General features: G+C 42.2%; 2 protein-coding genes across 3 annotated transcripts in view; both read left to right on the plus strand.

Moving 5' to 3' along the window:
- The window catches only part of LOC146642787 (NACHT, LRR and PYD domains-containing protein 3-like), a 204838-nt gene that overhangs the window by 73803 nt on the left and 106901 nt on the right, over positions 1 to 24134 (plus strand). The gene's annotated exons all lie outside the window — the stretch shown is intronic.
- LOC146642791 (protein NLRC3-like) lies at positions 614 to 23144 on the plus strand. 2 transcript variants are annotated; one of them, XM_085397197.1, is made up of 7 exons: positions 614 to 2011; positions 4733 to 4867; positions 6491 to 6732; positions 6837 to 8625; positions 18406 to 18579; positions 20667 to 20843; positions 22949 to 23144. In XM_085397197.1, exons 1-7 carry the CDS (start codon positions 1911 to 1913, stop codon positions 23142 to 23144), a joined length of 2814 nt encoding a protein of 937 aa, XP_085253323.1. In that variant the 5' UTR covers positions 614 to 1910. The 2 variants fall into 2 exon arrangements, 1 of the variants encoding a protein (XP_085253323.1); XR_014909478.1 differs by lacking the exons at positions 20667 to 20843; positions 22949 to 23144 and adding an exon at positions 9717 to 9967 and having other exon boundaries at positions 18406 to 18535.

A 24134-nucleotide genomic window follows, 5' to 3' on the forward strand; every position in this document is an offset into this window, starting at 1 on the left:
TCATGTATATATCTATCTACTTAGCACTTTTAATTCTTATTCTTATTTTTATTTTCATGTCTATTTAAGCGTAATTTATGGCAGTATGTTTGCACTGAAGCACCGCAGCAATTTCCTAATGTTGTAAACCTGCTCAACATTTGGCAATAAAACCCTTTCTGATTCTGATTCTGATGCTTTTACACTTTAGGACCCTCGAGACCTCTGCTGCTCAGCCGTCCTGATCGCTGCCTCCACTTTAACCAGAGGCTGTAACCTCTGATCATTTCACCTGCACCGGCAGTAAAACTCTTCTCCACAACCAAAAGTGCCATAAACCCATCACAGCTTCATCATCAGCTCAGTCTCAGCAACATGCAGACGACCGAGCAGCAGAAACTCTGCAGGGAACGTCTGAAGTCTGTTCTTCAGTTTTCCCAGCTCACTGTTTATTGAACATGAGACAGAAAAATAACTTCACCTTTAATGTGAAACTTTTATCGCCTGTGACATGTTTGCAGGAAGTTTTCATGCTGTGATTTAGTGTCACAGCCATAAATATCACACAAGGTAAAAACTACAAGTCCCAGCATCCTCTGTGTTTAGGGAGGAGCAGTGAAAGTGAAAGTGTTGATCCTCCGTTCAGAGCAGCAGGAGGAGGAAGGTGGAGCTGATGCAGGCGAGTGTTAACATGAATATGTTTCTTCTTATGACATAAAATAATTCCACACTGTTCGTGTCTGTGGGTGAAACGTGAGGCCGGTCGGCTCCTCTGAGCGCTGGTTTCCTGTAAGTAGAGAGGAAGTGAGTTTAGCTGAGAGAGCAGGAGGAGAGTGAGAGCTGTGCTGAGGCAGGTGAGTGTTAACACCGCTCTGACATTACTGTGTCTCTGTGGCGGGAACAACAGGCTCCGTCAGTGGAGGCAAAAATAATCAGACTTTGGTTTTTCAAAGGAAACTACTTTATGTTGGGAGAAGCCGCGCGCTCATTGGATAACGGCTTGTCAATCTCAAGTTATTAGCCAATGAGCGCGCAGGTTCACAGTAAGACCCGCCCTTATCACGACGGGTTTTAAAACTAAAATGGCGACAGAAACTCTGTGAGTGGAGTTCAGGCTGACTTTATGAAAGTGCGACGTTTGAGCCACTTCCTGTTCTCAGTCCCGGCGTCCTGATCACCGAGGTTTCTGTTGCTCTGATGTCTGATATTGATTATATCGGTAAACAGGCTGCAGGCAGAAACATCAGGTCTGATCTGAAAATCCCTTCAGAAACAAACTTTAAGAGTTTTATGTCCGTGAGGCTGTAAAACTGTAACGTGTCCTGTGATCCATAAACACTCTGTGATGAATAATCTGAAGTCATTTTGAGCCTGACAGTAGTTTCCTGTCACAGAGCAGAAGCTGCAGGCAGTTTTTGGCACCTTTATATTTAATTTATTCCAAAATAAATCAATAAAGGTAGAAAAGAACTCTCAGTGACATTAAAAATCTATTTTTAAAGACAGATGTGACCAAGTGCAACAAATATAAGATGAGATGTTTACAGATATTTGAAGTATTGATCATATGTAGAACACAGAGCAGGTCCAATAACAGAGTCATCCTGCTCACAAACAGCAGTTTGGTTTCATGAGCTCACTTCCTGCAGTGATCCTCAGCTTCTCTCCAAAGGAGCCGTAACATGTGGGCTCCTCACCATGATGATGATCCCAAACACACTGAGTTCCTTCATCCACCTGATCATGTACTTATTAAATAATGTGATGGTTTTGGTGTTTTTTAAAGACTTTGAGCCTCTAAAATAACTGGTTTGGACTTTAGGGCCAAAGCTCCAACATTAGAAAGCCGTCAGTGTGATGCTTCCAGTACAACAGCACCTCTGAGTGTGTGTGTTTACCTCTCAGACTAACTCCACCCTGACATCAAGAAGATGGAGGAAGAGGACGGAGCAGCATCCAGCTGTGTGTCTGTGAGGAGTGACGGAGTTACACAAACACCTCCACCTTACAGTCATGGACCTGCAGCAATAATGTAAGAACACTACTAACTTTATTAGTCATTTCAACATAACCATGACAGAATCATTGATCTGTGATTGGTTCAAACTGTTTGATCTGAGTTTGATTTTTATTGACTTGTTTTCTTGCTAAGATCTGAACTCTGTAAGTTTAAGTGAAGTCAGTGCAGCAGAATCAGAGAGAAGAGCTGAGAACAAACTGAGTTCATTCAGAGACAGAAAAACTGGCTGATGATTGGCTGACCTGTCAGCGTTATGAGGCAGACACAATATCACAGAGGGATCAGCTGATCATATGGCTGTCAGAGAGAACTGATCAGTTATTGATGTTTGTGTTTGCAGATGTCAGAGGTCACAGTCTCCAGCATCCAGCTGTGTGTCTGTGAGGAGTGACTGGTCCAAAGAAATATTTCCTCCACACTTCAGTCATGAACCTGCACCAACAGTGAACTTCAATCATGGAGCTCAGCTGACCATGTAAGAGAGCTGCTGACTCAGAGTTCAAAGGTTGTTTCTATAAATGTTCTGCCAGTGACATCATAACTTAACCTAACACTGGTCTGTGTATGAAGTATCATTTAGTGGCAGTTGTTAAAGTTGTATAATGATGATGCTAGTTTGGGGTGTATTTTCCTGCTGATGCAAATGCATCTACTTTGCCCTTTGTCTGGTGCTTTGGACAAAGACGTCCAATGAAACTCAGAACAACACAGTTTGCACCACCAGCAGGCAGAGGAAGTGGCTGACATCCAGAAATCCTACCAGTGGCTGAACAAAGCTGGACTGAAAGACAGCACAGAGGCACTAATCATGGCAGCACAGGAACAAGCTCCGAGCACAAGACCCATAGAGCCCGGGGTCTACATGGCTCTTTTTGGGGGGGTTGTGTTGTATTAATAGTGACTTTGTTTCTTTGGACCTGACCAAAATCTTTTGTTTTTCAGTTCAGTTGCAACATTGACTAACACTAATGCAGGGGTCGGCAACCTGCGGCTCTTTAGTCCTTACAGTGCGGCTCCTCGTGGTTTGGGAAAATAAATTAGAAGTATTTAGCTGAAGTGTATTTTATTTATGTTCTTTTTTAACTTGTAGTTCTAAATTGGAAGATTATTGTGATATTGAAATATAAAAATAAAATTATATTTTTTATTTTTTCATCGTTCAAATAAGCGTCACACTCGCGGAAGCCGGTGTACCCGCCGAGACGCCGTGCATTTATCGAGACTTTCAGCCCCAGGTAGGCCAATTATGGATCTTCGGATCCACATTATGTCAGCAGCTGTTCTCCACCGTGAACTAAGTTAAAAACAAACACCGCTCACGCCTCACAGACGACAGCTTACAGTCCTGTAAAGATGAAAGTGACTTCGTACAGCCCCGACCTGCAGACGCTGTGCGCAGAGGTTCAGGAGCAGAAGTCCCGTTGTAAACATATCACGGCAGACCCGACGATGTTTGCATGAACTCGCTTTTCAGCTTCTCTTTATTGACCACTTTTCACACACGGTTGCTGTACGCACACAGCCGGCTGTAGCTTTGCAGCTCACAGCCCGACACACACCAACACAACAGCACAGACGTTAAGGCGGCGAGGCGTGATTGCGGGTGCCGCTCAGGTGCGTCCGCCTCCCCTGCAGCGGCGCTGCAGACCACGCCCCGCCACACACATTAACCAGGTAAAATACATATTTAGGCAGAATTTTGCTAATATCTATTTTTCATCTTTCAGCAGCATAGAGCTTTTTTTCCAATTATTTTTTAAAAGTCAGCTCAAGGCTCCAAAAGCCCAAAGGAGATATAAGGGTGGCGGCTCACAGCAGTTTTTGTTTGCTACATCATTTTAGTTCAGCTGGGTGTCTTTCCTTTGGTTATATTTCTTTAAGAGTTCAAATGTGTTCATTACATAAATAACATGTAATTTTCTCTGTAGCACTTCATGGATTTCATAAGCAACACACCTTAGTTGTTCACACAAAGCATAAAGGTAAAAAACAGTATATACAGTGTTATCTTCATTCTAGATGTCAAAAAGTATTTGTGGCTCCCAGTGTTTTCTTTTGTGTGGAAACTGGCTCCAAATGGCTCTTTGGGTCCTGAAGGTTGCTGACCCCTGACCTAATGGTATATTTTTTTTAGCTGGATCGTTCTATAAAAACATGAATCAAATCTGAGAAAAGTTTCCACCTGACCTGTTGAATGTTATTGAAGCCAGAAGTTTGCCTTCATGCTGTGTTTCTTGCATGCCTTTTGTGGTGTACTAATTGATGTGAAATGAATGCAATGTGGTTGTGTTTGCAGAGGTCAGAGGTCACAGTCTCCAGCATCCAGCTGTGTGTCTGTGAGGAGTGACCGGTCCAAAGACAGACCTCTAAACTTCAGTCATGAACCTGCAGCAACAATGAACTTCAATCATGGAGCTCAGCTGACCATGTAAGAGAGCTGCTGACTCAGAGTTCAAAGGTTGTTTCTATAAATGTTCTGCCAGTGACATCATAAATGATTCCTAATGGTGGTCCGGGTACGATAATGCTAGTATCAATCGTAGTAGTAATGCAATCCAAGGTAATGATTTCTTCTCTGCTGCTGTGAACGTCTCTGCAGCCGTCTGTACTCTAATCTGAGACAACTATTACTGACAGAAACCATCACATCATCCAGTTTGTGTGTTTGCAGCTGCTTAAAAGATTTTAAACAGAGATTAATCAGTAATTCATGTGATGTGTTTGTGTTTGCAGAGGTCAGAGGTCACAGTCTCCAGCATCCAGCTGTGTGTCTGTGAGGAGTGACTGGTCCAAAGGAAGACTTCCTCCAGTCTTCAGTGATGAACCTGCAGCAACAATGTTCTTCAATCATGGAGCCCAGCTGACCATGTAAGAGAGCTGCTGACTCATTTACGGGTGTTTGAAATTCTGTGACCACTTTGTAATTTTAGTTTATATTTTAAAAGTGTTTTTATTTGTAGTTGCCTGTATTTTTATTACACTGTGTGTAACGTGGTGGTTTGTGCTGTTTGGGATTGTTTTGGTGTATTTGTGTCAGAACATCAGATAAATGATTTCATCACATTTTAAAAGAAAGTATCAGGATAATAATCTGAACTGAGTCATCAGAAATAGAAAGATGGTCTCAACAGGCCACTGAGCTGATCTCCAAAGAAATGCAGAAGATTGAAGAGTCCGAGGCTGTTTATTTGTCACAGGCATCGTCATACACGTACAACACAGTGAAATGTGCTGAGCTGCTCCTGTGACTGGACAAAACATTAGAAACAATCATTAAATGAAATAATGAAACATTGTGCAGATGTAATGTTAAAGTGCTTTGTGCCACATTAGCACAGCATGTACTGACAGAGCAGTGCAAGCAGAACAAAGCAAATGAGCAAAGTGATGTAAACAGAGTAACTGAACAGAGTGAGCAGAGTAATATCAGCAGTAATGAAGCAGCAGGATCAGTGTAGCAGCGTGTGACGTCATAATGAATCAGGTATGATCTGAAATATGACAGTGAGACAAGAACATGATGTAAGGTCCTGTTTAAACCCTGATGGTGATGCTATGAGGGGAGCATGTTCTGATTTAGGACTTGGATGGTCTGAGGATAGAAGCTCCTCTCTGTTTGTGTCCTGATGGTGCAGAAGCTTCTGCCTGATTGTAGAAGGAGCTGACGCCAGCATCATCCCAGAGGTGAAGCTCCTCTGTGTGCAGACCTGAGGTCAGATTCCTCCAGGCTGATGTTCAGGATCTACAGAAACGTGTGGTTGTAGTTATTGCTGCACTGTGTGCTGACAGCAGATACTCAGAACAAAGCGCTGCACACGTGTTCTTTACAAACATCTGTACATATCAAATATGGATCATGGCAGTGAATGAACACGTTTCTGTCATTTGTTTCATTGGCTTCTTTTTTCTGCCTGTGTTCATGTGATTAATGTCTAACACATAAACAGGTTTGTAATCAAACATCACATCATCAGGGAGGCATCATGAAACAAAGTTACTGCTGGAGGCTGAACTCAATTTGGTGGCAATGTTCAAAAATATCACTCAGATCATTTCAAAGCTTTTAGTTCTTCTTCTTCACTTCTGTAAAAGAATAGAAAGGAAATCAGAACCCAGAAGTTCACTTCCTGATGACTGAACTCTTTCAAAATAAAGCTGAAAGCTCTGAATGTGACACCGCTGCTCCACCACAGTTTTTAGAGGAGGTCAAAGGTCAGTTCAGAGTGATGGATCCCAAACTTCCAGTACATCCAGTGAAGGACATAATCAGCTCTGTGATGAAGGCTTTTACTGTGGAGTTTGTAGGCTGATCACTCTGTGTTTAATAAGACAGGCAGGAACAGCAAAGGAAACTTGGATTCTGAACTCAAACACAAGTTTCTCCACTTTGACTTTTCTCTGTGACCATCAGAGCTTCTGCACAGTGTCATCAAATCTGGATGTTTGTCACTGACAGTCAATGATTTTAGTGATAAAGAAATGTGTTCACAGAGGGAGGAAGAGGAAGAGGAGTGGTGTCTGTGAGGAGGAGCAGCTGTCCTGCTGTGCTTTGTGTCAGGACGTTCTGAAGGATCCAGTCTCTACCAGCTGTGGACACTGGTTCTGCAGACAGTGCATCTCCTCATACTGGGACCAGTCTGCTTCATCAGGAGACTGGTCCTGTCCCCAGTGTGGAGAAAGATCCAGAAGCAGAGCTGGACTGCAGACAGCCAGTCAGAGCAGCTGTGTACAAAGTAAGACTGAACATCTGTCTGCTGATGGACTCATTTCTGAAAACTGGACTTCTTGTTGTTGTTCAGACATTGAAGAGTTTTCTTTCTATTTTTCTTTCTTTCAGCAGATGTTGGTCTGCAGGAGGTTTTAGATGAACATAAGATCAGTCTGAGGAGGAGATGTGAACGTGTGACTGAAGGAAGTGATGAAACAGGAAGTAGAACCCTCCTCAACAGGATCTACACTGAGCTCTACATCACAGAGGGACAGAGTGAAGAGGTTCATAGCCAACATGAGGTGAGGCAGCTGGAGACAGCTTCCAAGATGGACGCCCTCCATGACACTCCAATCAGGTGCCAGGACATCTTTAAAGCCTTACCTGACCAACAGAGACCCATCAGAGTGGTTCTGACCAACGGCGTGGCTGGTGTTGGAAAAACCTTCTCAGTGCAGAAGTTCACTCTGGACTGGGCAGAGGGCTTGGAGAACCAACATGTCAGTGTGGTGGTTCTGCTTTCATTCAGGGAGCTGAACCTGATCAGAGAGGAGCAGTACAGTCTTCTGGAGCTGCTCCATGTTTTCCATCCAACATTACAGAAGGTCACAGCAGAGAAGCTGGCTGTCTCTCAGCTTTTGCTCATCTTTGACGGCCTGGATGAAAGCAGACTTTCATTGGATTTCACCAACAGGAAGCTGCTGTCTGATGTCACACAGAAGTCATCAGTCAGCCAGCTGCTGACAAACCTCATCCAGGGGAATCTGCTTCCCTCGGCTCTCGTCTGGATAACTTCCCGACCTGCAGCAGCCAATCAGATCCCTCCTACGTGTGTTGACAGGCTAACAGAAGTACGAGGCTTCACTGACGCCCAGAAGGAGGAGTACTTCAGGAGGAGATTCAGTGATGAAGAGCTGTCCAGCAGAATCATCTCCCACATGAAGACATCCAGGAGCCTCCACATCATGTGTAGAATCCCAGTCTTCTGCTGGATCACTGCTACAGTTCTGGAGCACATGTTGACTACAGAGCAGAGAGGAGAGCTGCCCAAGACCCTGACTGACATGTACTCACACTTCCTGCTGGTTCAGACAAAGAGGAAGAAGAACAAGTACCACGAGGGACATGAGACGAGTCCACAGGAGCTGACGGAGGCTGACAGGGAAGTTCTTCTGAAGCTGGGGAGGCTGGCGTTTGAACATCTGGAGAAAGGAAACATCATGTTCTACCAAGAAGACCTGGAGCAGTGTTGTCTGGATGTGACAGAGGCCTCGGTGTACTCAGGAGTTTGTACAGAGATCTTCAAAAGAGAGTGTGTGATCTTCCAGAAACCAGTCTACTGCTTTGTTCATCTGAGCATCCAGGAGTTTCTGGCTGCAGTCTACATGTTCCACTGTTTCACCAACAGGAAGTCAGAGGTGCTGAAGAACTTCCTGGGAAAAAAATACAACGAGTCATCTCTGGACAATTTTTTGATGGAAACACTAATAAAATCCCTCCAGAGTAAAAATGGCCACCTGGACCTGTTTGTTCGCTTCCTTCATGGCCTCTGTCTGGAGTCCAACCAGAGACTCTTAGGAGGTCTGCTGGGTCAGACAGAGAACAGTCCAGAAACCATCCAGAGAGTCATCAAGAATCTAAAAGAAAGGAAGACAAAATCCTCTCCTGACAGAATCATCAACATCTTCCACTGTCTGATGGAGATGAACGACCTCTCAGTACATCAGGAGATCCAAGAGTTCCTGAAGTCAGAGAACAAATCAGAGAAGGAACTCTCTGAGATCCACTGCTCAGCTCTGGCCTTCATGCTGCAGATGTCAGAGGAGGTTCTGGATGAGTTGGACCTGCAGAAGTACAACACAACAGCAGAGGGACAACGTCGACTGATTGCAGCTGTGAGGAACTTCAGAAAGGCTCGGTGAGTCCAGATGTGATCATTAATATTATCAGTTGGTGATAGTTTAGTTACTCAGTCACACAGTAATAAATTCTTCTTGTTGTTTTCATGCTTTTAAAAATTTTTTGTTTTTAATCAGAACATTACGTTTGTATTATTCTGGCAGAGACCTTGGTAGGAGAGTGCACCTTCACATGTATGTGGGTGTGTAACTGTGAGCTTTTCACCACGTCGTCGGTTTTTAGTCTTACGCTGAGTTTGCAGTCTGACATGTTTTATCTGTGTGCTGTTTCCGCTTGGTCGTGTTAACACGGTGCAGCAGACAGTAATGAGACTGTTGCTCATGTCTGTGCTGCTGTTGGTCTGTTAGCATTGCTCCTTAGGAGAGAAGACTGAAGTGAGACTTTACAAAGAACGTGTTTGTAGTAAAGTGAAACTGTGTGAAACAGTGAAGATGGTCCAAAGCAGCCTCTGTTTGTGCTTCTGATCACTGCTCTTTCTGTCTGATGTTATTGTCTTTATCTGGGCTCTGATTGCACTTTCTTAATTTTTCCAACTAATTATTGAACGTGTGAACAATCACATTATCTGTGACATCATCACCATCAGCATATGTGCTCCAGTTCTTTAGTTTTTCTTTCCTCTGTACTAAAGAGCTGAGATGGACAACAGTGTGCCAGCATACATCCAAAATTAGAGTCAGAGGTCACTGCAGGTCATTATTTTTAAACCGTCACCACTCGTGACTCCGCCCCTTTATAACAAAAGTCACACAAACAGCGTGTGAGGTCACGAACACACCACAGCATCACCAAGTCACAAGGACGAGGCTCTGACAGGGACGACTCACAGCAGGAAGAGGTCAGTCTGTGCCCGTTGGCAGAGTGTTGGGCGTGATCACGTCGTATCTGCATTATTTGGTACGATCATCATAGAAATGATCAGAAATCGTCACCAGACGAGAAGCTGAGCTTTGATTATTTGATGCCAGCATCATCATCATCTTTGGTGGTTGGTGACATGTAGCAGCAGTGAGTGGGCCAGAGTGATTTGTGTGTTTGTTTTTCTTAAAGTGGATTGTTGAGTCATTCTGGCTCGTTTTGGTTTCACAGCCATCCTCCTCACCTGGATGCTGACTTGCCACTTAGTGAGAGCTCTGTGGAGATCTTCAGGTTCGCCAGTATAGTCGAGAGTCACTTTTATTCTTTTGGGACCCGACGCTGGAGATGTGGAGCTCACGGGGCCTTACTTGCCGAGTTCTTCAGCGTGATTTCTCCACGGTGAACAGGTTTACCGTGGAGCACAAGAAAGCTGACCTTATTGCTTCGATGGAAACGGAGTAAGGCCGAGTTTTAGGACCACGGTAAGAAAAATATTCCCGATCATTTTAAGATAAAGTCGAGGTTAAAGTCAAAATTGTATTTGGAGAAAAAAGTTGAAATGTGGAGATTTGATGTTTCAAGACAAACTGCCAGGTTTGCTGTCCCCTCTACAAAACGCTTTGTTTAGATGAGTTAGTGAAACAAAGTGATCCACCGTCTTATGATAATGATAATAACTTTATTTATAAAGCGCTTTCAAACAAAGTGCTGAACCAATATTTCATCATCCAGTTTTGCAGCATCCATCCTCTTTATTGTATGAAGGTGGAACCATCGATAACCTCGCATCCGTCCATTACAAGACATTTGATTTTGTACAAATCTTCCAGATTTGTGTTTTTCAGCTTTCTGCACCATCCTTTCAGCATCTTTATACTTTTCACCACACTGTGTTTATATAATACATGGATGTGTAACAGGAATCATTTCCCTTCTTTAGCTAACACCACTGCTGAAGTTTCACTGACTCAGAGAGTACAGCAGCTGTGGCACTTTGTCCTGAAACAGCAAATCTCCACAGTTCTTCATTTTCACCTTTAATGTTGAAATTAAGGACATTATTTTTTCCTTAATGTGGTATGGGCCTTCTGTATAACAGAGACCCAGCAGTAACTAGTGAAGCCCAGTGTGAGGGTCTCTGTCTTTAAAATAATGAGAGCTGGTGATAAAGTGGTGGTGAGGGAATCACGGCTGAGATTGAACTTCGATCCGCCTCCCATGTTCAACTGAGGGCGAATGTGGAAGTTGCCACTCAGACCACAGTAACGTCACACCAGACGCTCCCAGTTTATTTTGTCATTTTAATCAATGTACAGTTGGGAGGTCGCTCGCTGACGTTTGTTATGGCTCCATCAAGGAACCTAATAAATCTTTCTGTGGAGCTCTCTGTGGCATGTTTGACTGAAATGTGTTTTATTTGGTTCCCGTCATGAAATCTGTCTTAAAGAGAACTAAACCTCAGTGCTGGTTCTGGTGTGGTCAGCGAGTCCATCCAGACCCTTCAAGACTGTTTTTCTTGGACTGATTAGGACTTATTTCAAAATGCTTGCTGTGACTTGGATAAATTTACAGACTGTGACAGCGAATATTCATTTTTGTGAGGACCTCATAATCCCAAGAGGGTAATTTGTATATGTCCAAATGATAAGCTTTGGAAAATATTATTAATTATTAATGCCTGAGTTTCAGAGTTCCTGAGATTTGGGAGGAATCTATTATTGTGTCTAAATCTATAAATATTTTTGGCCTGTTGCTTGTTTTGTAATCAAAACCTGAGAAACTTTTGTGTGCCAAAAACAGAACGTCCTCCTATTGGCTTATAGAACATGCAGGGGTGTGTGCACTGTGCTCCACATAGTTATGAAGATCTTGATTAACCACATTAGCGTCACATTAGTAACTTTGTCCTCGACAGCTCGGCCATCTTCAGAACCTGCCCGGGAATTGAACTGCACATGTGCACTGGCTCCAGACGTGGGGTTGTCCTGCATAGTCAGTGGTGTCAGTAGATCATTAAGTAAAATAATATATAACTCAGGCACGTGCAGGGGGGGGGGCTAGAGGGGCTTGAGCACCCGCCCCTTTCCTGATGGGTGCCCAAAGTGCCCTTTTGTTGAGGCAACTTTTTTAAAAAAAATTATTATTTTTTTTTGTGTGTGTGTGCGTGCGGAGTCCTGTCTGTGCCCCTCAACAATAATATTTAACTATTAATCACAGTTTTGCTAAATAAAAGGATCTGGCTTGCATCAGTCACATGATCACATTTAACCAATGATCGCCCTCGACGGCAGAACGCGCTGGTTACGAGCCGGGAACGAGCTCACAAAGAGCACGCGCATTTGTTGCGGTCCGGAGCTGTAAGAGAAACACAAGTTAACTCAGAGACAGAGGCGGAGCCAGACATTTGAAACACCCGGGGCTTAGCCCAAAGAGTAGTATGCATGTGGGATTTTTTTTTTTTTTTTTTTTGGGGGGGGGGGGGGGGGGGGGGGGGGGTGTAGAAATGACTGAAAGATTAATAGGCTCTGTTCAAAAAAAGAATGACTTCATATAGGGAAAAATATATATCACATGTGCAGGACACCTTAAACTAGTTTTTTAATTAAGCAGCAAGGCAGAACAAGGTCAGGGCTGTATCAAGACACGAGGACTAAACCCCAATTCAACCAGACCCAGAACTGATCCAGAATTAAAACAGGACTACAACAGTTCAAAATCAGGACTACTGAGGACTTAACCAAGACAGAACCAGAATCAGAACTAGATGATAGTAGCACTAAAAATCATCATAGACCTGCACTACACTTATTTTTTAATTCTACCAAAGTCCACTATTTAGATTGAGAAAAGTTTATATAATTATTTAGCCTTGTTGTGCAAACAAGCCTGCAGAACTTAATAAATACAGAATTTGAAAAATAACAAACCTAAAAAGAAACACTAGGTACGAGATACATGAGTACCTATGATACGGTGATACTTTTGGTAAACAACCATTTGACTAACATGTGTGTCTCACCTGCTCTTGTTCATCTGTTCTGTCCTCGTTCTCCATCTCCCTCTCTGTTCCTCTCTCTCCCTCTTTGTGCTGACAATCATCAAATATACAGTTGAAACCAGATATTTACTCTTCAGATAAAAACACTTTTTTAATTGTAACATCAAATCAGACTAAATGTTTATTTTTTTAGATAAATATAAAAACATATTTGTTAACTTTAAGAGTAAAGAGAGAAACTATCTGTATTTCTTAATTGCAAATGGCACCAAATTGTATTCAAACTTGAGCCACACTTATGGAGCTCCACAATTCTTTTCCTGGTGTTTTGGTTGATATCTCTTGATTTTCCCATGTCAAAGAAACAGGCTCTGTGTTTTGCCTTATATGCATCCACAGCTGTGCCACCAATTTACTCACATGGACTCTACTAACCTATCAGAAGCTTCTTCAGCTCAGAATGGAATCGTCTGGAGTTTTCTTATTAATTAACAATAAATTTAGTGTACATGTACTCCTAAATTTGATGAAAGTGATAAAAATAGCTCTGTCTCTCTTTATTCTGAAATTTAACTAATTCAAAATATATTTCAATATTTATCTAAAACAAAAGTTTAATCTAAATTGATGTTGTACAGTAAAAATGTTTTATGTTTTCTCCCTAAAGTGTAAATATCTGGTTACAAATGTGAATATCCTGCTGTGTACTGAAATCCCTCTTGTTTTGCATAGAAATATACTGAACAACATACAAAGCATAATATATAAAATAACATTTACCTGAGTTTTTTCTTTGAAAGAAGCCTCTAATGTCCATTCTTATGTTTCAGTACATAACTGAAACCGATTTAGTCGGGGAGGGTAAGAACTGAAAATATGAAATAAACACACGTAAGCTAAGACTCTCTAAAAAAAAATAGCATTTGTTCGGCTTTTCATTTCGCCATTTGTTGATTCACTTGAAGAGCAAGTAACGTAATATTGGTCAAGTGATCAGTTTCATATCAATCTTTCGTGATGCACCGTCATATTTACATTATTTGTACGGTACGAATGATTTGCTTTGGTACCTGGTCAAACTTAAGCTCTCCTTAGTATGGCTGGCTCCGTCTCTCCAACAGCGCACTCACGGGCAGCAGCTGCCCCGCCCCCTCGCTCAGTCGCTTAGTGCCTGAGCTCGGATCATACCAATATCAGGGGGGGATTCACGCACAGTCGTAAATTCCCACAGTGTGCACTATGTGCTTCGAATATTGTGTGTACTTTTTGTTTTATACAGTTGTCAGCCAGGCATCTAACTATGAAAAAATTACACTCCAAAATACCCCGGGCTTCTGACAAAACAACCCGGGCTTAAGCCCCGTAAGCCACCCCCCCGCTCCGCCCCTGCTCAGAGACACAGACTGATGCGACAAAACCAGTAAGTAGCTGTACAGCGTACACTGTAGTGTATAGCACACAGGAGTATTAGCTTATTTCGTACACGTTGGTAAGTTGTCTTGTGGCAATTTAACGAACTGAAACAAACGAGCGTGCTGTGTGTGCAACAGCGTGACAAACATTACCTGTCCTTTTATTAACTGCACAAGTAGTGCTGGTCACAGCTGCTGGCTACCTGTGTAAGGCTGTCATGGGTCTGTAGCTCTGTCACCGTTTTAGGGAACATATTTAGTTTTAAAGTAAGTTACAGAGCATTTCCTGCCTTTCTGGGGGGATTATATTTCACTAAAAAACGATCTAATATGCATGTCCACATAATAATTATTATAATTATAATATATTAAAAAAACACACGCTGTATTTTAAAGAACATACATTAAGAAGCAGATTATATTAGATTTATATTTTAAATAAGACAAAATTTGGATTTTACAGCAGCAAAATGATTGTATCTCTACAGTTTAAACATGTAATAAGCTTTGCCCTGCACAGAGTGGATAGTGAAACAAATGGAATCATCATAAATACATTATTTCATATTTATTACTTCCCCCTCCTCATTGCTTTATTATTGTAGCTCTAGTAATGAATAATAATGTAAGGATTCTGGATCAGCACCGTGATGCCCATAGTATATACAGTATTCTGAAGAAGGTCTAAAACGTCACTGTGTGTGCGTGCATGTGTGTGTTTTATGTATATGGATTTTTTTTTTAAATTATTACTCATGATATAACATTGTCCAGACATGGCTGGTAAGGACATGAGGAGGAAACAGTAGGAGCTGTGTGAGGCTACTAAAGGCAGTGCTATAACATTTTTCTCTCATCATTTTATTATAGATTAAGTGCTGGAGTTGTTAGGTGTGGATAATTAGATTATAGTTTATTGCAATAGCAAGTTGTGCCTTGTTCTCAGATAGACAGCAAGTGGAGAGTGATATATGAAATGATGGGATGGAAGGAAGAAGAGACGCAAAGAGTGATTCACAGGCAGAGCCTAATTTCTTTCTCACAGTTTTTTGTTGCCTTATGGTTCCAAGCGCTGTCACCAATCTTTGCATTTTGTTATTATCTCATGACACTTGTTTAATCAGCTACCATCTCTCCTATGGACTTTTTAATGTCTAGAGTCTCAGATAAACACAGCCCTGCCCTTCCCATATTAGATTCTTGATGAATGTGTGTTGTTGTTATTCAGCCTGGTTCAATGTGCCCCTTTTTAACTTTGAGCACCCGCCCCTTTAAACGTCTCTGCACGGCCCTGATATAACTAGTAGGGGTGCAACGATATTCGTATCGATATTGAACTGTTCGATACAGTGTTTTTGGTTCGGTACGCATATGTATGAACAATACAAAATTTGTAATTTATTTTATCAACTTTCCTTCTGACGATGCTGTCTGTGTTGAGCGCTCAGTGAATCTGCGTTCGACAGCATCATCAGAAGGAAGAGCACAGGGCAAGCTAGCGAGACAGAAGTTAAGCTCTCCTTGCAACATGGCAAATTGAACCTCCCCCACCCTCATTCAGATCTGGCGTTTGGAATTATTTTGGTTTTCATATGACGTATGACCCTGAAGGTAAGCACGTCATGGACTAAAGTAAAACAGTATGTTGGATGTGCCACGCAATGCTTAATTACATGGGTGGGAACTAGTGTGTTAGCGCAGTTAGCTCGTTAACGTGTTGGCCGTCTAGCCCCATGCACGGAGCGATCGGCGGTAGCTCGTTAACGGAGATTTGCCGTGTTGTGGCGTTAAGGTCATTTCAACGAGATTAACCTGAAAGCACTAGTGGGAACACAACGAATATGACTGCACATTTACGCCGACATCATCCTAGTGCACAGACAAGTGGAAGCAGACAAAAACAACAAGCATGCATGCTACAAACTTTACCCGAGTCATTTAGACAGCCGTTAGCACATGATTCTCCTCATGGGGACCTGATATATTTAATATGCTGCTGAGAATATAGCCCAGAAGAAGCATATAGTATAGCTTTTATTTTGGAAAGAGACATTTCTCTGTAATAAACTCTCTTTTCCAAAGATGAGTTATTCCTCAATCAGATACAGGGCTCGCAATATCGCTAGCCCGACATCCCGGGGCTAGCGATTTTTCCAGTCGGGCTACCAAAATCTATCTCTGCCCTGCCCGTCGGGCTATTGTAGGAAGGAAAAATATATGTCAATGCTTTTGCATTCTTTCGGAAATGTAGCTGGGTAATTATGTCATTGGCATCGGTGAGCCACTGTCAATATGTGACATATTGAAATCGCGTTTGAATTTGCGCTTGTTTTTTGCTTTCATTTTGCAATCGCACGAACTGTGTATAGAGAGCGACAGCACTGATTGGTGAGTGATGATAATTTGCGCACCAATTCCTCTGACATCGTCTTATCAATCCTTAGCTTACTATGCAAACAAGACAAGTGAAATCTCCTGCAGTGAGCTTAAACATGTGAGAGGTTGATCGCGCAGAGAATCGCTGAGCGTTATGTGAGTGCGTGTGTAAAAGCAGCAGGATATATATTTTAGTTTTGCTGAGCCAAATAAGACAGGTCAGGGTGAACAAGTGACAGCCAAAGAAAAGCTTACCACAAAACGGAAAAGTAATGACAAATCAGACTATAAGGCAAAAAGAAAGTGCAGCTTTATGGTTTCATGGACAAAATAATTTCTGTGGCTGCGATATGATGAGCTAAATAACCAGGGGTGCACATAAGTGGTCCGCAGGTGCACATTCGCTGTCAAAAATAAAAAACGCGCACAAGGGTTAGGGTTAAATTTAAAAACTGTACTTTTCAGTTAAAATATATATTTATAATTTTAATAAATGACAAATTAAAAAGGCATGAACATTTTTTTTTGTATCGAAAAAATATCGAACCGCGACACCAAAGTATCGAACCGAACCGAACCGTGAATTTTGTGTATCGTTGCACCCCTAGTAACTAGATTCCTTTGAAAGAGCAACCATGGACGACAAAGCTGGGCGGAGTCTGCTCTAAGACACCAAATGAGCAAATGTTTGCTAACCTGTATCAGTGATCACCTTTTTGTTGGCCTGGTCCCCCAGTCCTCCCACTCCCCCCGGTACTCGGTGGATGCTGTCACTTCCTCTGACACTGGCTCACCATTTATGTTGTGTCAAAAATCAAACGTGAAGATCTAATTTACTCTAAACTCTCTGACTGTTACTAATATAGTCATAAAATATGCAACAACCACTGGAGATGGAGATGAAGCTTCAACTTGCAGAAAATAGTTTATTAAAATCAGTTTGAATAAACCCAAGGCTCAGAGCAAAAGAGACAAAAGCGCCCCCAAGTGGTCAGACTGTAGACGAACAGAATAAACCCTATCAAAGACAAACACGCTGGAAGCATCTTTTCTAACACTCCAGTATTTATTAGCATTTATTATAAATTTATTGTGACTTTGAAGACGTTCAGTGTTTCCTTTGGTATAACGGAGGTCTGACTACAGTCCAGTAAACACACTGATTAGGATTATAGATTAAACTGCAGTAATACTTTCACAGTGTGCAGTGATGCACAGGTCCGAGTGGTTTTACACTGAAATTCTCAACAACAGGAAACTATAAGAATTTGTTACTCTAATAATAAACATAGAAGAAGAAAAACATTTTTCATTTAGAGTTGATGAATATAAATGAATTTGAACTTTACAAACCAATCAAAGACAAACTGATCCATGTGAGTTTATAACAATATTCAAAGGCTGCTGCTGGACACAGACAGGTAACATCATTTTGACTTGCTGTCACCTGGATCTGGAGTCATAAACACTGAAGCGCTGAACATTAATACAAATCTGTTTCTGCCAACTAGTGATAAACCTGCAGACTAATGGCTCAGAAAGCTAAAACGAGCCAATCATTTCTGTGTTTAGTTCCCCTGAAATCAGATGTGATATCAGCAGCTCTGAGTTCATTCATCATTATTGTCCAGTGATGACATTTCTGCTCCGTTTGGTGACAGTCAGCAGATTTTTCCTGAGTGTGGACGTGAACAGTCGTACCTGACAGCAGCAGGTAGCAAACAGAGATCGTCTTTCCAGCTGGAACTCTTCACTGAGCTGAGCTCATTCAAAATGTCCTGGAGTCAGATTCAGGACAGGAAACAGTTCAAATGTGCGTCTTCACTCTGACTCTGGATCAGATCTCAGTGACAGACTGTGGACATTATGGAAGCCTAAATGTGACGCCATCTTCCTCCTTCACTGCAGATTAAATCCAAACAAAGATTCTCATTAAAAGTCTGCAGGTCTGAGAGAGACTGAATCGTTGTGTCATGTCAAACACAGTAAGAGGAGCTGAAGCACAGATGTGAAGAGCAGATGTTCATCAGATTATGACCTCACTCTGTTTTGTCTTCATATACATTCAGTCTGTGTTTATAATGCAGATTTTCTGCTTTTATAATAACACATTTTATATTTTCTGTGATCACAGACTGACTCGGTGTGGACTCTCAGGGACTCATTGTGAAGTTGTGGCCTCGGCTCTGAAGTCCATCCCCTCCCATCTGACAGAGCTGGAGATGAGTAACAACAAGCTGCAGGATTCAGCAGTGAAGCTTCTGTGTGCTGGACTGGAGAGTCCAAACTGTCGACTGGAGACTCTGAGGTGAGTTCACTGACTGCAGCTGTTGTTGTTTTTCTATATTTCAGATCTTTGATTGATGTTTGAAACGTTCTTTAGTTCCTAAATGTTCAGGATGTGTCTGAAGACAAATGTGAAGAAGTTTGAGTGCTTTCAGAAATGTTGTGTCTTTCCAAACGACTGAACAACAGTTTTTCCTCTTGGCTCCAAATAGAAGTTACAGACTTGAGCAGGGTTCATTTAAAGGCTGACAGAAGTGGAGTGGTGACGGGGAGATGTTTGACAGGACAGCTTTTCAGCCTCCACAGGTTCATGTTGTGCTCCATCAGTCAGTGAAGATGAAGTCAGTACTGATGAGGCTGTAGAGTGTGTGAGGGATGTGAATGAGGCTGTTGGAGATCTGATGATAGCAGATAAAAACAGGCTGCAGAGACTTTGAGCTTGTGTGGAAACAGACAGAGAAAAGAAAGACATGAATGTCAAAGCTAATAAAGGTGAAGTTAGGAGCTGTGACGATGTTCATGTATCAGAAGCTGATCGGGCTGCTACAGAGACGACCCACACAGCTGCTGTGGTGAGGTTTGTGTTAAAGCAGAGGAACACAGGCCCAAACATGACAGCAAAGCAGGTTTCAGGCTCTGTGAGAGGATTTCAAACAGAAGCTGGAGAAGAGAAAGGACTACAGAAAGAAGGCAGCTGAGACCAGTCCAAGTGTTTCCATGGAGCCCAGTCTAACATTCATTTATACACTAACGTACAGAAGTGAACGGGAAAATGAATCCATAGTTTCAAATGTAGAAATAGTTCTCAGTTCATTTACAGAGTTTAATACAGTTCATGAGGAAATGTTCAAAACAGCAGCTGAGAAGAAATCTGCTTCACAAAGTTGGATCCAATTCCAATAGTTTGTGATGCACTTTAACGCAGCGTGAGCAGTTCACTGCCTAACCCCACAGAGACTGTCAGTCTGGACTTTTCTTTATTTCTATTGGCTGTCAGTGAGATTTCAGAGCAATCAGAGACTGTGGGTCTGTGTATGAAGTATAATTCATGTGCAGTTGTTGAAGTTGTAGAATGAGAAATGGCAGTTTGGGGTATTTCCTGCTTTCATTGTCCTGCTTGTGCTGATGAAAATGTTTATTGACGTGTGAATTCATTCTTCAACGCTCGATTCTGCCTGAACAACGTGAAAACTTTGCTTTGTGTAACACAATTCAAAGCACTGAAGCATCGACTTATTTCATTATCCAACAATGAAAACAGGAAACACAGACAGCTCAAAGTAAAAGCTGCTCCTTTTGAAACATGTTGGTGGTAAAATGTTAGAAGCGCTGAAGCACATAAATGATCTACGTGCCAAAATATTAAACACAGTTGATATATTTGTGTGAGTGTTGTGATTCAGGTGTAGATGTCATAATGTACATATAGCAGAGTTTCCTCTTCTAGATCAGCTGATCAGAGTCAGGCCAATCAGCTCTGAGCATGCTCAGTCTGAGTTATGGAGCCACATACTATGATTCACCATGGCAACGGCATGAGCAGAGGCTCCGTGTGAATCCAGAGGAGCAGAAACATGAATGATGACAGTAGATGATTGTGTGAAAGTGCTGGAAGCAAATGAGTGTGTGATGTTCTTTCAGTGTTGCACTTTGTAGACGCTCCCTGAGCACTGGTCTCACAGCCAGCTGCACATAGAGACCAGTGTTGTTAGTCCAGGTCAGAAGATGACTTGTTGGAATGAAAATGAGCTTGTAGTTTGTCTGCTTTAATAATGTGACTGGAAAAAGGTGTTGGACTTCAAATATGTCCATTTCTGTCACACTTCACCTTTAAAAGTGAAGCCATGTGGTTCCTGGAAGGAAAAACACGACTTTTTCAAGTCTTTGTCCTGTTTTTATGAGAAATGTACGACTTTAATGTGAAACATTCAGAGTTTTTTCTCTTGTTGTGTTTGTTTGAAGCTGCTTCCTGTTGGCTTCAGCTGTTTGGAGTTTCCATTTTCTAAACTTCTACATTCTGAAGCTTCTTCAGCTCTGAACAGATGATGAAACACTGAATGATTTCAAGCACTTTGTCTAATAAACTTACATCTTTCATTCTTTATACAGATTGGAGAGCTGTGGTTTGTCAGAGATCAGCTGTGATTATCTGGCAGCAGCACTGAAGTCCAACCCCTCCCATCTGAGAGAGCTGGAGCTGAGCTGGAACAACAACCTTCAGGATCCAGGAGTGAAGCATCTGTGTGGTTTCCTGGAGAGTCCAGGATGTAAACTTGAAACTCTGAGGTCAGTCAGCATGTTTTAGTTGTGCTGAGATGAATATGATGTGAAAGTTGTGCTGACACTAAACTGCAGACATCAGGCTGATATTATACTGATCCACACTGAGGATCTTCATGGTAAAGTCTGTTTTCTTCTTCTCTGGTTTAGTCCATTGACTGCAGCAGAACAATGTTCACATTTCAAACAGTGATACTCAACGTATGGCCCGCGGCCCACACGCGGCCTGCCCACCTTTCCTGATTCAGAGAGAGGGGACCCTGATTAACTGTGTAGCTTCTTCCTCACAGTTCTAAGTATCAGACACAACAATGAATAATCCACAGCTGACTGTCTTTAGCAGGTCAAAGGTCACGGCACACAGCAGACAGTCAGAAATATTCTAACTCTGATCATTTATCAGTTGTGACACTGTGAGACTTGATCAGAGGTGTGATCATCACAGCAGAGGCCTTTGTGTCAAAGTCACTGAGGATCAAACAGAAACACATGAAGCAGATTTTCCTCTTCTGGCTTTTTATAGCAGATAACCTTCAAAATATTCTGCAGTCGATCAAAAACTGAAGCAAACCATGAAGCAACATGTGAACATGAGCTGATGCTGCTGAAGTGAAGCAAAGTTACAGAGGTTTGATTACAGACACAGCTGAGAGTTTGTAATCTGTCATCATTTTAAAAAGTTTCCATGGAACAGCAGAAATGAGGCTTTACTGTCAGAGGCCGACAGCACTGAACACAACAGCAGACTGGTGGCTAATAAACAGTGAATGATGCAGAAACAGATGTTTGAAGCTGTTCTTGGAGTCCACTGAGAGAGAGAGAGCTGTGCAGGCAGGAACAGCCAAAGTCAGAGAGAATTCATGAGCATATTGATCAAACGTGAAGCAGAGTTTGGATCTTCTTTTGCTGCTGCTTCACTCAGTTTTGGTTGGAGACAGATGAAACCTGCAGCTTCAGGATCTGTGAGCTGTCCACTTTCAGCCCCGACGGCGTGTCCGTGTACGTGCCGTCGAGTGAACGATCCACGCTGTGTTTCCATCTTTGTGTGTTTAGCTGCTCTCATTTACTGTTTTAGCTGTTTGCTGCTTGTTGAAATAGTTTGTGAGCTTTAACCTGAGATTCTGGCAAAATACATTTATATTAAACATCGATTCAGGATTGAATGAATCAACATCGTTTTATTCAAATTAAAACCATTTAAATGGGAACATGAATTTTTTACAGCCGCCTCTAATGCTGGGTAATGTCAGCTGGTCCATGTGCAGCTGGCTGTGAGGCTCAGGGAGCGTCTACAAAGTGCAACACTGAAAGAACATCATCCATAAATATTGAGTAAGAACTGGACTCTCATACAGCGAGACTCGAATGCCTTTAAACATCAGCTTATCCTGCTGATCCAAGTCCAACACTGAGTTTGTAAAAACATGTTTGTCAATCATTTTGTTTGGTTTCTGAGGAAAATGATTCAATAACTTGCTGCTAATACACAACATTTCATCATATTTCCTCATAACCCTCTTTTGTCTGACCATTTGATCCCATTTGAATTTGCAATAAAGGATCCACAGAGTTTGGTGACAATAATGACAGTAGATGTTTGTGTGAAAGTGCTGGAAGCAAATGAGTGTGTGATGTTCTTTCAGTGTTGCACTTTGTAGACGCTCCCTGAGCACTGGTCTCACAGCCAGCTGCACATAGAGACCAGTGTTGTTAGTCCAGGTCAGAAGATGACTTGTTGGAATGAAAATGAGCTTGTAGTTTGTCTGCTTTAATAATGTGACTGGAAAAAGGTGTTGGACTTCAAATATGTCCATTTCTGTCACACTTCACCTTTAAAAGTGAAGCCATGTGGTTCCTGGAAGGAAAAACACGACTTTTTCAAGTCTTTGTCCTGTTTTTATGAGAAATGTACGACTTTAATGTGAAACATTCAGAGTTTTTTCTCTTGTTGTGTTTGTTTGAAGCTGCTTCCTGTTGGCTTCAGCTGTTTGGAGTTTCCATTTTCTAAACTTCTACATTCTGAACCTTCTTCAGCTCTGAACAGATGATGAAACACTGAATGATTTCAAGCACTTTGTCTAATAAACTTACATCTTTCATTCTTTATACAGATTTATGGACTGTGGTTTGTCAGAGATCAGCTGTGATTATCTGGCAGCAGCACTGAAGTCCAACCCCTCCCATCTGAGAGAGCTGGACCTGAGCGACAACTACAACCTGCAGGATCCAGGAGTGAAGCATCTGTGTGGTTTCCTGGAGAGTCCAGGATGTAAACTTGAAACTCTGAGGTCAGTCAGCATGTTTTAGTTGTGCTGAGATGAATATGATGTGAAAGTTGTGCTGACACTAAACTGCAGACATCAGGCTGATATTATACTGATCCACACTGAGGATCTTCATGGTAAAGTCTGTTTTCTTCTTCTCTGGTTTAGTCCATTGACTGCAGCAGAACAATGTTCACATTTCAAACAGTGATACTCAACGTATGGCCCGCGGCCCACACGCGGCCTTCCCACCTTTCCTGATTCAGAGAGAGGGGACCCTGATTAACTGTGTAGCTTCTTCCTCACAGTTCTAAGTATCAGACACAACAATGAATAATCCACAGCTGACTGTCTTTAGCAGGTCAAAGGTCACAGCACACAGCACTCTGTGAAACAGTTTGGAGCAGGAATTCTTGCACATTTACAAACTGACACTGCTGCTCGGCATGCTGGGTAATACTAGCTGCTCAGGTATGGGCGTGCTAACGGCTGTGAGGCTCTGTGGCTGCAGAACACCGAAGAAGAGAAAAGAGAGGCGGAGGATGAAGAAAAGAGGCGGAGATGAAGCAGAAGTTTAGCTCTAGAGAGGAGATGTTTCTGTGTGGGTGGGTGATAGGTTTGTAGCTTGAACCTATTCGCTGGAACGTTGAAGACAATATAATTACACAGCAAGCAAGACACGAAGTAGGCAAAGTTCTTCTTGTTACTCATTCAATTCAATTCAATTTTATTTATATAGCGCCAAATCACAACAAAAGTCGCCTCAAGGCGCTTCATAGATACAGAGAAAAGCCCAACAATCATATGACCCTCTATGAGCAAGCACTTTGGCGACAGTGGGAAGGAAAAACTCCCTTTTTACAGGAAGAAACCTCCGGCAGAACCAGGCTCAGGGAGGGGCGGGGCCATCTGCTGGTTGGGGTGAGAGAAGGAAGACAGGATGAAGACATGCTGTGGAAGAGAGACAGAGGTTAATAACAGATATGATTCAATGCAGAGAGGTCTGTTAACACATAGTGAGTGAGAAAGGTGA

The sequence above is a fragment of the Rhamphochromis longiceps genome, linkage group LG23 (assembly GCF_057381845.1).
Source record: "Rhamphochromis longiceps isolate RC_006_pf linkage group LG23, R_longiceps_female_GT1.1, whole genome shotgun sequence".
Classification (NCBI taxonomy): Eukaryota; Metazoa; Chordata; class Actinopteri; order Cichliformes; family Cichlidae; genus Rhamphochromis; species Rhamphochromis longiceps.

Coding starts and splice junctions, on each gene's coding strand:
- LOC146642791 (XM_085397197.1), top strand. CDS start 1,911: ATGGAGGAAGAGGACGGAGCAGCATCCAGCTGTGTGTCTGTGAGGAGT. Junction 2,012..4,732: donor CATGGACCTGCAGCAATAAT/GTAAGAACACTA, acceptor TTGTGTTTGCAG/AGGTCAGAGGTCACAGTCTC. Junction 4,868..6,490: donor CATGGAGCCCAGCTGACCAT/GTAAGAGAGCTG, acceptor ATGTGTTCACAG/AGGGAGGAAGAGGAAGAGGA.